This window comes from Procambarus clarkii, chromosome 13 (genome assembly GCF_040958095.1).
Source record: "Procambarus clarkii isolate CNS0578487 chromosome 13, FALCON_Pclarkii_2.0, whole genome shotgun sequence".
NCBI lineage: Eukaryota > Metazoa > Arthropoda > Malacostraca > Decapoda > Cambaridae > Procambarus > Procambarus clarkii.
This window is the reverse complement of record NC_091162.1, coordinates 34,292,935-34,305,817: the sequence shown is the minus strand read 5'-3', so window position 1 is coordinate 34,305,817 and position 12,883 is coordinate 34,292,935. Positions and strand designations below refer to the sequence as shown.

At 42.2% G+C, this 12,883-nt stretch overlaps 2 protein-coding genes across 3 annotated transcripts in view; one reads left to right on the top strand and one right to left on the bottom strand.

The window, feature by feature from the left end:
- Trs31 (trafficking protein particle complex subunit 31) overlaps nucleotides 1-6,989 on the top strand; it is a 152,662-nt gene extending 145,673 nt beyond the window's left edge. Inside the window, exon 5 of the mRNA XM_045740828.2 lies at nucleotides 5,751-6,989. Within this exon, the coding sequence (XP_045596784.1) occupies nucleotides 5,751-5,849 (99 nt within the window). The 3' untranslated portion in view covers nucleotides 5,850-6,989. The remainder of the gene's footprint in view (nucleotides 1-5,750) is intronic.
- Nucleotides 5,791-12,883, bottom strand: part of LOC123757278 (clusterin-associated protein 1) — a 307,075-nt gene continuing 299,982 nt past the window's right edge. The window contains exon 11 of one of the 2 annotated variants that reach the window (XM_045740826.2): nucleotides 5,791-5,927. In XM_045740826.2, coding sequence (XP_045596782.2) covers nucleotides 5,871-5,927 — 57 coding nt within the window. In that variant the 3' untranslated portion in view covers nucleotides 5,791-5,870. The remainder of the gene's footprint in view (nucleotides 5,928-12,883) is intronic. The other variant, XM_045740827.2, reaches the window with a different exon arrangement.

Sequence of the window (12,883 nt, the reverse complement as noted above, 5' to 3'; positions counted from 1 at the left end):
ATGATGTTTTGTATTGTGTGGCGCTGGCGGAGCCGCTTCAGCTTGCTTTCGGTATTGATGTTACTTTTGCACTGTTTCGCAAGTTGTCTCGGGCTTTGTTTCACCTCCGGAATGTTCATGTTTGAGCCATCCTGGTCATTGGATAGAGTGCTCTCTTGTCTTTCTTCTCCTCGGTTTGTTGTGGCCCCTTCGGTTCAAGATTGTTTCTCCAAGGCACTTTTTCTGTTGGCAGTGACCTCTGGGGTCGGGTTGTTGAGCTTCATGCTCTCCTCTGGCACAGGGGTTTCTGCTCCTTCGGTCTTCATCATGGTTTTGTTCGTTTGCAGCCGTCTCCTTTTTTCTGGCGAAGAATGAGACTGCTGCCTTCTGGAGGGTCCCTGAGTGGTTGATGCTGGGTTCGTTCGGCTGGGGTGCATCATGTTTTGTGTCCGGTTGCGGCTCTTCGCCTTTATTTGCGTGCCACGGCTTCGGTGTCCGGGGACGCATTGTGGGTTGATCCGGTTTCCCTTCTTCCCTGTTCACGTGTGTGGGTCTCCCAGGTCGTCCATAGAGTTGTTAAGGCTAGCTAGCCTGCGGTTTATCCTCGTGCCCATGACATTCGTAAGTTTGATGCTCTTGCTGCCGTCTTTGGCAACATGGCCTGGGCTGACATTTGGGCACCGGGTTTTTGGCGGTCGAACAGGGTCGTGGCTGCTCGTTACCTAGTGAACGTCCCTGGCCCTCGTCAGGCCTGTGTCGCTTTGAGTCGACGGTTGCAGCAAGTTGTCTCAACTTCAAGTTGAGGAGTGAGCAACGACCGCCTCCTGGGTAAGTCCCTAATCTTTTCCTCTGTGGGTAGTTAGCTATGGGGAGCCAAAGGGGCTCTCCTCAGAAAACCAGCGCTGAATGTAATGAAATGCCATTTTCTGGATGAGACCCGGAGGCTCCCTGGCATCCCTCCCTCCCTCCGGTCGGCAGTTTTTTGCTTGTTTTGACATCCAGTCTAAGAACCGGGGTTGGATAGCTGGCATGAAGGGGTCTGGGGCTACCCCTTCCCCATCTCCTGGGGAGGGGGGAGGAGCTGCGCAGACAGTGGCGTGACGACATGTGACGTCATGATCGTTTGCTTGTTTCTTTTAGGGGAGTTCTATCCACTTGTTCGGCTTGTGGTAGCAATAATTTCACCCGAATAGGGTTTTGTTTTGGGATGCTTACCTTTCTGGGTGCCTGATCTGGTTGATGGCAGACATAGAATGCTTCCAACCACATGGGGGTTTCTATAGGCCATTGTTCCCCTTGCCTCTTCTGATTGGGCCAGGTTCTGGCTTGTGATCCCGGTAGGCCCACAGTACTCCATACACATGACTGATGCCGAAGTCTGACATTAGCATATCAGCCTAGTAAGCTCCGGGTAGCTTCCGGGTCTCACCCAGAAAATGAAGTTTCATTACATTCAACGCTGATTTTTTAGTAGAGTAGAAATATTTAGGTACAGTATATATGATAATGCATTTTTATTGTTTGCAAGAAAAAAAAAAGACACTGACGCAAATGCCTCTTGAAGGTCACCTCTTGCAACAAATCCAACGCTCCAACACACCGGTGTTGATCCCATATAGTGCATTGAATCGAACTTGTACTGTATGGAGAAAGAGCCTGGATACAGGGTAGATACCAGCTGCACTTAAATCTGCAGATATAGCTCCTCTGCACAAGGGGGTGTAGTAAAGCTTTGCCAAAAAATTATAGACCAGTTACACTAACATCACACATAAAAGTTTTTGAAAGAGTGATTAGGAATCAAATTTCTAGTTTTATGGAAAATAATGAGCTACACACTCCAGGACAACATGGATTTAGAGCGGGAAGATCCTGTCTATCACAGTTACTCAACCACTATGACAAAATCACAGAAGCTTTAGAAGAAAAGCAAAATGTAGATGTTGTATACACAGACTTTGCAAAGGCACTCAACAAATGTGACCATGGAGTGATTGCACACAAAGTGAGGTTAATGGGAATAACTTGTAAAGTAGGATACTGGATACACAATTTCCTGTCGAACAGAACACAAAGAGTAACAATCAATCAAATAAAATCAAGTCCAAGTGCAGTTAAAAGCTCTGTACCTCAAGGTACAGTTCTTGCACCACTGCTTTTCCTTATTCTCATATCAGATATAGACAAAAATACAAGTTACAGCTTTGTGTCATCCTTTGCAGATGACACAAAAATCAGCATGAAAATTACCTCTGCTGAAAACATTGAAAAACTACAAGCAGATATTAACAAAGTTTTCGATTGGGCAGCAGAAAATAACATGATGTTTAACAGTGATAAATTCCAGGTACTCAGGTATGGCAAAAATGAGGATCTGAAACATAATACAGGGTACAAAACACAATCGAATCTGCCCATAGTAGGAAAACAGCATGTCAAGGATTTGGGAATAATGATGTCCAACGACCTAACGTTTAGGGAGCATAACCAAGCAAACATTGTGTCAGCCAGAAAAATTTTAGGATGGATTTCGAGAACTTTCAAATCCAAGGATCCCATCACAATAGTTGTACTCTTCAAATTACTTGTGCTGTCCCATCTTGAGTACTGCTCAGTACTCATTCACCCCTTCAGAGCAGGAGAAATTGCTGAAATAGAAATAGAGGGAATACAGAGAACATATACAGCATGCATAGACGCGATACAGCACTTAAATTATTGGGATCGTCTCAAAGCTCTCCAAATGTACTCACTAGAAAGGAGACAAGAGATGCCATATAATATACACATGGAAAATACTGGAGGCCCAGGTCCCAAATCTACACAGTAAAATAACAACATACTGGAGTGAACGATATGGAAGAAAATGCAGAATAGAACCAGGGAAGAGCAAGGGTGCCATAGGCAAAATCAGAGAACACTGTATAAGCATCAGAGGTCCGCGGTTTTTCAACGTCCTCCCAGTGACTAAGAAATATTGCCGGAACAACCATGGACATCTTCAAGAGAAAACTAGATTGTTTTCTAAAAAAAAAAGTGCCGGACCAACCTGTTTTCTAAAAAAAAAAAGTGCCGGACCAACCGGATTGTGGTGGGTATGTGGGCCTACGGGCCGCTCCAAGCAACAGCCTGGCCCTCCTGGTGGACCAAGTTCTCACAAGTCAAGCCTGGCCTTGGGCTGGGCTTGGGGAGTAGAACTCCCAGAACCCCATCAAGCAGGTATCATTTTCAGGCTTCGGTGACATAGGCTCTGATACAAGCAGTGTTGATGATCGAGTACAGGTGACTATAGTGTTACTAGGCGGGGTTTTGCTGCCCCAGCAACACACCGAGGCAAGCCCCAGCATGTCTCACGGCCTGATGACAAAGACAATAGTGCACCCTCGACATCAGGTGTTCGTGGTAGGCCTATACTACCCAGAAAACACTCATCTCCTGGCATACCCACACACAGCTCTAGCACAAGACGACAGAGCCGTGGTGTTGGTGTCTTTGCTGGTGGTGCTCGTGCTGGCGCCTGTGCTGGTGGTGCTCGTGCTGGTGTTGGCGCCTGTGCTGGTGGTGCTCGTGCTGGTGTTGACGCCTGTGCTGGTGTTGCTCGTGCTGGTGTTGACGCCAAAACCAAAAACACGGGTGTACTTGTGTGGGAAGATTGTGAGAATTTTGTCCCACACATTGCAACATTTGATGCTACCGATGTTGGTATGACACCCTTATTCCCCTATACTGGTGATGATATGGCATATTTTTATCAGCAATTCATGGACCATCTCATTGCAGAGACGAACCGATACGCTCACGGCCTCATTGACTCTGGCATTTTACCTGCCTCTCGCTTGACACATTAGAAAGACACGACTATTGAGGAACTGTATGTGTTTTTAACGTTGCGCACAATGATGAGGCATGCTGATAAACACGTTATCCAGGATTATTGGAGCAAGACAGACTTGTTCCAACGACCTTGTTCAACAGGTACATGTCACTTGACAGATTCCTGCTGCTTCTCAGGTGCCTGCACTTTGAAAACAATGCTAATGAAGACAGACACTACAGACTGTGGAAAGTATTTAGTGATATGAAAGGAAAGTTCTGTGACTATTTTATACTAGCACAGAATGCATGATTGATGAATCGCTAGTCCTCTTCAAGGGCCGACTGGCATTGAAGCAGTACTTTATATCAAAGTTGTACAGGTTTGGACTCAAGTTTTTTATGTTATGTGTCTGCGAAACTGGTATTGTCATGGACATGATACTGTATTCAGGTACAGAGGTAAACATACCAGGTCAAGATCCACACGGGTTCTCAGGGAGTGTCGTGAAAACACAAATGGAGCCAATGCTGAACAAGGGGCATGTCCTGTACACTGACAATTACTACACCAGCCCCTTGTTGACCAGATTCCTCCTACACCACAATACCGCCGTATGTGGCACTGTTAAGGCCCACAGGAGGGAAATGCCAATGTTTGGCATTGGTATTGCAGTGGGTGAATGTCAGCTGCGAAAGTGTGATAAAATGTTATCCGTGATCTGGCGGGACAGACAAAAGGTGAATACGTTGACAACTATTCACACCGGTGCCATGTTGGACAGTGGAAAAGTGAACTTTGCAACAAGGTTGACAATGTATAAATCTGATTGTATCATTGACTACAATGTAAATATGCGAGTAGTTGATAAATGTGGTGTGATGGTTGGTGCCGTCGAGTGCATGTAAAAATCTGTGAAGTGGACGAAGAAATTCTTTTTCCACCTCATTGATGTTGCAGTGCCGAACTGTTTAAACATGTATCTCATGAAATCTGGCAAAAGACCCCCAGTACGTACATTCAGTGTTGCTCTAGTGTCACAACTTCTCATGACGTATGGGGTGGAGGGCAGTGTTGCAACGCTTGGGGTGCCAGCAACAATGCCTCACGCAGTTCCTGACGGACTCGGGAATAAAAAACATCTTGCTGTACACAAGCTTGGTTATATGCCAGGCACAGGCACACGAGACAAGGGTAAACGTACCTGCGTTGTTTGCAAGAACACACAACGTAGGGAATGCAAACGAAGATGCATCTGCACGTGGTGCGTTGAGTGCAAAGGTTCCCTATGCCCAGTCGACTGCTTCTCTGATTATCTCACACTCTTGCAGTTCTAAGTGTGTTGATAGGGGATGTATATAGTATGTGATAGTGTACAGTGTATAAGTAAGTTATAAATGTACATATTTGAACATGAAATGTAGAAAATATAAACAATGTTTGTGGACACATTTGTGATGCATGTAACAGTGTCTTGGAACTGTACGGATGTTCTACTGCCTGAATATTGTAAACGTGTTCAATATACATAGGATTAGCCAGAAAAAAATATAAATGCATTTGTAATTGTGCTGAAAAATTAAAAAAAAATAGTTGTGGCAACTCGCACTTGTTGAATCTGGTGCGCAACCGCCTCTGGGAGTTTACGGCACAGGCGACCACCAAGCCGTGATATCACACGACATATTCCGGACACCATTGCGACCAAAGTAAGTACATTTGTGACATTTTTTCAACATACACGCGATCAGGGAAGGGTATTTAACACTTTTGGAAGGACAAACAAAATTTTGCGAACAATTTATTTTCAGCGCACCACAGGTCTGTCATATTTTAAGGCTGAGCAGTGCAGTGGTTAAAAGCATCCCTAATTTATACATAATTGTTTTATACTACATTAAGTTATTCTGATGTTTAAATTAATAAAGCATTATTGCTGTTTTGTGCTTCCTTACAGCCAGCAAAAGTAACAGCATTGTGGCACAAAGGCACCACGTTTATGGTCAAGTTTGATGACACCGTGTTGACCAGGGACAAGCAGTTGGAAGGACGGTGATTGTGTGAAGCAGTTGATAGTTTAAGAGCTGGTGGTGTTGCACTTGGTAGACAAGCAGGCCAGTAGGTGGTCTTCACTCTTAACAAAGAGAACATTATTAGCATTCTTTAAAATTCAACATTACTGACCTGTACAGTGTTGATGTTGCATTTGAAGCTGTTTTCATGTTTTATAAAACATTTTCATTCAGATATACTGTATGTGTAATAATTTAGATTAGCACATAATAGGATTTTTTTTTTAAATATATGCTACAGTCAACAGTGGCAGAGATAGCAGTGGGACTCATAATAAAAGACAATTGGACTGCTTGAGGATTATAGTTATAAACTGTCTAAAATTTTCCTTACAATATTAAAAATGGAATACAAGATTTCAAACTCAAAATCATCTTGATGCTTGGACTCAAGTCATTCATATGTACAGAGTATATTATACTCTACCACCACCCTCCCAACCCTAGCCATCCTTCAGTCCTCCCCCTCCCTACCCAGGCCGGGCCTCCATCCTCCCTACCCAACCCGGTAGGGAGGATTTCAAATACTTAAAATCCATAGACTGGGAGGCCTATGAAGCAAAAACAGATTATACTGGTAGACCTCATCCTGGAGAAATTCATGTATCAAGGGCTGGTTTAGATCTTTGGGGAGCGGGGGCCTGGGACACTTCAAATTTGGGGACCCTTAACACACATGAATTTCTGACAGATATAATAGTGAACAACAAGAGTGCAAGTAGAAAAAACACCTGGAGATTTCCAAATATATATATGTATCTGGTATTATTTAGCCATGATAGTATTACAGAAGAGCTTGACTGTGAAAAAGACTGTGAACAACCATAAACCACACATGTTCAAAAGAAAACTATATTAGGTTCTGAAGTAGACACTTATCTGACTTAATTTTGTCTCAATTTTACTGACTAATAATAACTTTGACTACATTTTCAGTTTGTACTATAGGCTAAAGTGATATAAATTACTGGTGAGGTAAGGTGTAAAATGTTTGTGATGCCTTTATTTCTTTGATTTATACATATCCCTGCTAAGTTTTTATTGTTATACTGTTGTATAAGATATTACTTATTGTATTCACACTGAATAACAGCCAAGCAAAAGAATAATAAAGAAGTTTACTTTTTACTGTTTCTATTCACAATCAGCAACAAACCATTAAAACAAATTGCACTCAATAAAAGTGCACAACAGATTCCTGGCAAGTACACTTTTGAAGTAGACAGGGATAAGTAAATTTCTTGCATAAACTTTCAAGCCTGCAATCCTTAGTGATATTTAGCACCTGAATATCCCGCACATTTGATAGTGCTACATAGTCTCCCCGGCTTGGAGCCTTCTTTTGATAATTACTTTCTAGTCTGCAACAAATTGCCAAGTTTACAAATTATATATTGCACGGGTAATTGGAATTGGCAAGTCAACTGCGCATCACGTCATATGATGTGTTGGAGTACTACGCAAGATTTAAATGGCCCGCGGATACACGGGGCTCACCACATCTTCATCAGGGCTCTTGTAAACAGACGCCATTTTTTAAAAAAATCGTGGGCCAAACTCCCGGGTGTTATTGGCCTCAGTATTGAGTGAGCAACCAAGCCTGGCGCACACAGCATGAGCTAACAGCACTGCTGTTCAGCTTGTGACCACAGCATCGCCTAAAAATGCCAAAATATACTTATTCATGCTATTATGTAGCGATGATATTATTACAGAAGACCCCTGACTGTGATAAAACTGACCAGGGTTCTGATAATAGCAGGATTGTGGTGATATTTAGCGCTGTGCGCCATGGAGGGAGGAGTAATGCTGTGGGAGGGAGGATGGTGGCGATGTCTTCTGACTGTGTGTGGCCACCTTGTATTGACTGCGCTCAGCATACCAGCTTAGTGGTTCGCTATGGTGAGCACAAATGTAGATACTTATATATAACGTGTGTATAGAGGGTATAAACAGCAAGAGAAGGTTTGGAGCCGCCATTTTGGTGAGGGCGGTGGCGTCGTCTGCACTACGCCACCATGCAGACGACGATGTTGTTTACTGGTTACCACTATGGTCTTTGGGCACCATACCAGTTTATTTGTACAAGTATGGTGAATAAAACAGGTAGATATTTATATATAATGAGTGTATATAGCGTAATAACACCACACAGTATTGTTGGAGGAGAAATATTAGTGTGTCTGGCCTTGAGGGCGGCAGCCATCAGCTGACTGTGTGAGGTCCTACGTCTTTGTGCCTTTACACACCATACAAGCTTAGATGTACAGTTATGGTGAACAAAACATGTAAATACTTATATATAATGTCTGTATATAAGATATATAGCGTAATAACACCACACAGTATTGTTGGAGGAGAAATATTAGTGCGTCTGGCCTTGAGGGCGGCAGCCATCAGCTGACTGTGTGAGGTCCTACGTCTTTGTGCCTTTACTCACCATACAAGCTTAGATGTACAGTTATGGTGAACAAAACATGTAGATACTTATATATAACGTCTGTATATAGTGAATTATAGCAAAAACATTATTGTGGGAGGAGAATGTGGGCGAGCCAGATGACTGGAGGGAGGGCGGGAGTGGCTAGCTGGTACACGGCGGTCACTCCTCGTTACTTTTTGACTCATAATAGCTACTTAGTGGTTCGTTATAGTGAACAAAACATGCAGATACTTATATATAACCTCTGCTTATAGTGTAATAACCAACAAAGTATTTGTTCACTGATTGATGAACATAATTGAATCAACAATATGCATACCATATTTTTGAGTACAACAATGATTCACTCATTTTATTATTAGTATATTTTGGTAGCAGTCTTTCCTGTAGACATATATTATTAAATATGACCGAAAAAGTAAGATTAATAATTCTAACACGAATTTTCTCAATCTTTCGTACATTTCGTTTCACTGTTGGAGGTAAATCAAAAATCAATTCTCCAAAATTCATTTTTATTTCTAGTCTGACGCGACACGAGCGCGTTTCGTAAAACTTATTACATTTTCAAAGACTTTAGTTCACAAATACACAACTGAATAGAACTTACACATCTCCGATTTTATATCTACATTTGAGTGAGGTGGAAGGGGTGATGTGGCATTAACACAAAACAGAACAAGATGTGGTATTAATAGGGTATTAATTTCATCAACACAAGACAGAACAAGAGTATTAATAGGGTATTAATTTCATCAACACAGGACAGAACACTACAAACACTTCTATTCAATATCCATTGTTTCGTGTTCTGTCCTGTGTTGATGAAATTAATACCCTATTAATACTCTTGTTCTGTCTTGTGTTGATGAAATTAATACCCTATTAATACCACATCTTGTTCTGTCTTGTGTTAATGCCACATCACCCCTTCCACCTCACTCAAATGTAGATATAAAATCGGAGATGCGTAAGTTCTATTCAGTTGTGTATTTGTGAACTAAAGTCTTTGAAAATGTAATAAGTTTTACGAAACGCGCTCGTGTCGCGTCAGACTAGAAATAAAAATGAATTTTGGAGAATTGATTTTTGATTTACCTCCAACAGTGAAACGAAATGTACGAAAGATTGAGAAAATTTGTGTTAGAATTATTAATCTTCATTTTATTATATAAATATATCAAACTACACACTATTGAATAATATTACAGCAAAAAACTATGAAAAATCAATCAGAGACATTGAAATAATTAGGTAATTATCTTGACCAGACCACACACTAGAAATTGAAGGGACGACGACGTTTCGGTCCGTCCTGGACCATTCTCAAGTCGATTGTGATGAGGACAGGTAGGGACAGGCATTAAATAGGCAAGAGAGAGCTGAGGAGGAAAGTCAGGTGTAGGGGATAGTAGTAATGAGAACTGCAGCAGGCCTATTGGCCCATACGAGGCAGCTCCTATTATAACCACCGAAGGAGATAGTAATAGGAATAAGAAGAGGATAGCAAGGGAGCGTAGAAGACAATGAACAGAAAAAGGGAGAAGAGAGAAAGAAAGGGAAAGAGAAAGAAAGAAATGGAAGGGGGAAAGCTTATGTTAAGTCACGTTTGTTAGAAAGATTAGAGCATTTGAGTATATACTGTGAAAGGGAAGAGTCCACAGCAACAAAGCCAGGACTCAAGTTCATGTTGGGTACATTGTTAATAAGAGCCGATTCTACAAGACGGCGTCTGTGTAGAGTAGAGGCAGGAAAGATTATTTTGGAGGAAGACCAATCAATGGGATGAATAGAATCCCTCACATGGCAGAAGAGAGCATTGTTAGTGTCAGCAGACTTAACACTTCTCTTGTGTTCTTTATCTCTTAATATAGGTAATTATCTCTTTGTGGCAACTCCGGCCTGACAGCTGGCGAGCAACAGACCACCTGGGACGCATGCTGAGTCAGTGCCTATAATTTGCCAGACTTCCCCGCCCTATAGCGGGCAATATATGCCACTTACGATTTTTTTATTATTTTTCCCGTGATCAGTGAACACAAATTAACACAGATTAGGAAGAAAAAATATTTTTTTTTTTTTTTCAAAATGACATGCGCCTGTGGGGATGACAGGATATTAAACCCCGAGTATGTTAAGGGTTAAGTAATCGCCAAAAATCAGGTTTTTATCCGATTTTTTGGGGACTGGTTTTAAGATGCGCGCCAATGTCTTCCCATTTTCTTTGTTGCGCCTCGTGGCCCGCAGGCGGCTCGGCACACGCCGTCGGCCCATTGTTTACGCTCCACTGTTGTGACTGATGTCGCCTCCCCTCGCATCTCAAACGTGTGAACATTTCGGCTATTTTCTGTGGCTATATTTCTTACTGCAGCTTTAGAAACTATCTACGCTTACTCCACGATGGATAGTGATCATGAACAAGGCCCTTCCAGGAAGAAAATTGCGAAAGAAAGGCTTGAAAAGGGTGGGAATTGGGAGTGTAGCTGGAAGGTGTCTGAGCGCTCACTCGCGGCTAATGCGTGGCCCGTCTTCAACTCGTCGGCGGTTGCAGCGTGATCAGGTTTTTTATTTTATATACAGTACAACCTCGATTCAACGTACTATATGGGACCGACCCCAGTTCGTTGGAGCGTTGGATTCATTGCAAGAGGTGACCTTCAGGAGGCGTTTGCATCAGTGTCTTTATTTTTCTTGTAGACAATAAAAATGCATTATCATATTATATACTGTACCTATATATTACAGTATTACTCTACTAACAAATACTGTTACATTTGTTATTTACCTTACTGTTGGAGTTAAGTCCATCTTGAAGTCTCATGGAATTGTGAATGCTGTACAGTAAATACATACTGTAGTGTATTATGCCGTTAACAGTGTGTTGAGTAGTTCTGTTGTATGTTGAGTACTACAATAAAGTTTATGAAAACTATTGTACACTAAAATTACTGCAACTTTAATTTTAACACTATATTTTGATTTGTCAAGAGGCTGGAGTGTTCATTCCGCGACTTTGTTGGACATATCAGCACAATCAAGGAACATCCGTGCACCATGTCGGCTCCAAATGCATTCATTGTGCCAGTGATGGCTGATTGGTGGGTGGATGGGCAGGCAGGCAGGCAGGCAGAGATTGGGAGGGAGGGAGGTAGGGAGGCAGGCAGGCAGGGAGGGAGGGAGGTAGGCAGGAAGGGAGGCGGGCAGGCAGAGCTTGTGAGGGAGAGGCAGGGAGGGAGACAGGCATGGAGGGAGGCAGGCAAAGCTTGGGAGGGAGGCAGGGAAGGAGAGGATGGAGATGGATTGAAGGAAGGATGGAGGGAGGGATGGAAGGATGGAGGGAGGGATGGAAGGATTGATGATTTGAGGGTGTGTAATTACCTAAGTGTAGTTACAGGATGAGAGCTACGCTCGTGGTGTCCCGTCTTCCCAGCACTCTTTGTCATATAACGCTTTGAAACTACTGACGGTCTTGGCCTCCACCACCTTCTCACTTAACTTGTTCCAACCGTCTACCACTCTATTTGCGAAGGTGAATTTTCTTATATTTCTTCGGCATCTGTGTTTAGCTAGTTTAAATCTATGACCTCTTGTTCTTGAAGTGCCAGGTCTCAGGAAATCTTCCCTGTCGATTTTATCAAATCCTGTTACTATTTTGTATGTAGTGATCATATCACCTCTTTTTCTTCTGTCTTCTAGTTTTGGCATGTTTAATGCTTCCAACCTCTCCTCGTAGCTCTTGCCCTTCAGTTCTGGGAGCCACTTCGTAGCATGTCTTTGCACCTTTTCCAGTTTGTTGATGTGCTTCTTAAGATATGGGCACCACACAACAACTGCATATTCTAGCTTTGGCCTAACAAAAGTCATGAACAATTTCTTTAGTATATCGCCATCCATGTATTTAAATGCAATTCTGAAGTTAGAAAGCATCGCATAGGCTCCTTGCACAATATTCTTTATGTGGTCCTCAGGTAATAGTTTTCTATCTAGAACCACCCCTAGATCTCTTTCTTTATCAGAATTCTTTAAAGATTTCTCACATAATATATAGGTTGTATGGGGTCTATGTTCTCCTGTTCCACATTCCATCACATGACATTTATTAACATTAAATTCCATTTGCCAGGTGGTGCTCCATATACTTATTTTGTCCAGGTCTTCTTGAAGGGCATGACAATCATCTAAATTTCTTATCCTTCCTATTATCTTAGCATCATCAGCAAACATGTTCATATAATTCTGTATACCAACTGGTAGATCATTTATGTACACAATAAACATCACTGGTGCAAGAACTGAACCCTGTGGTACTCCACTTGTGACATTTCTCCATTCCGATACATTGCCTCTGATTACTGCCCTCATTTTTCTATCAGTCAGAAAATTTTTCATCCATGATAGAAGCTTACCTGTCACCCCTCCAATATTTTCCAGTTTCCAGAACAACCTCTTATGTGGAACTCTGTCGAAAGCCTTTTTTAGGTCCAGATAGATGCAGTCAACCCAACCATCTCTTTCCTGTAATATCTCTGTGGCTCGATCATAGAAACTTAGTAAATTCGATACACAGGATCTTCC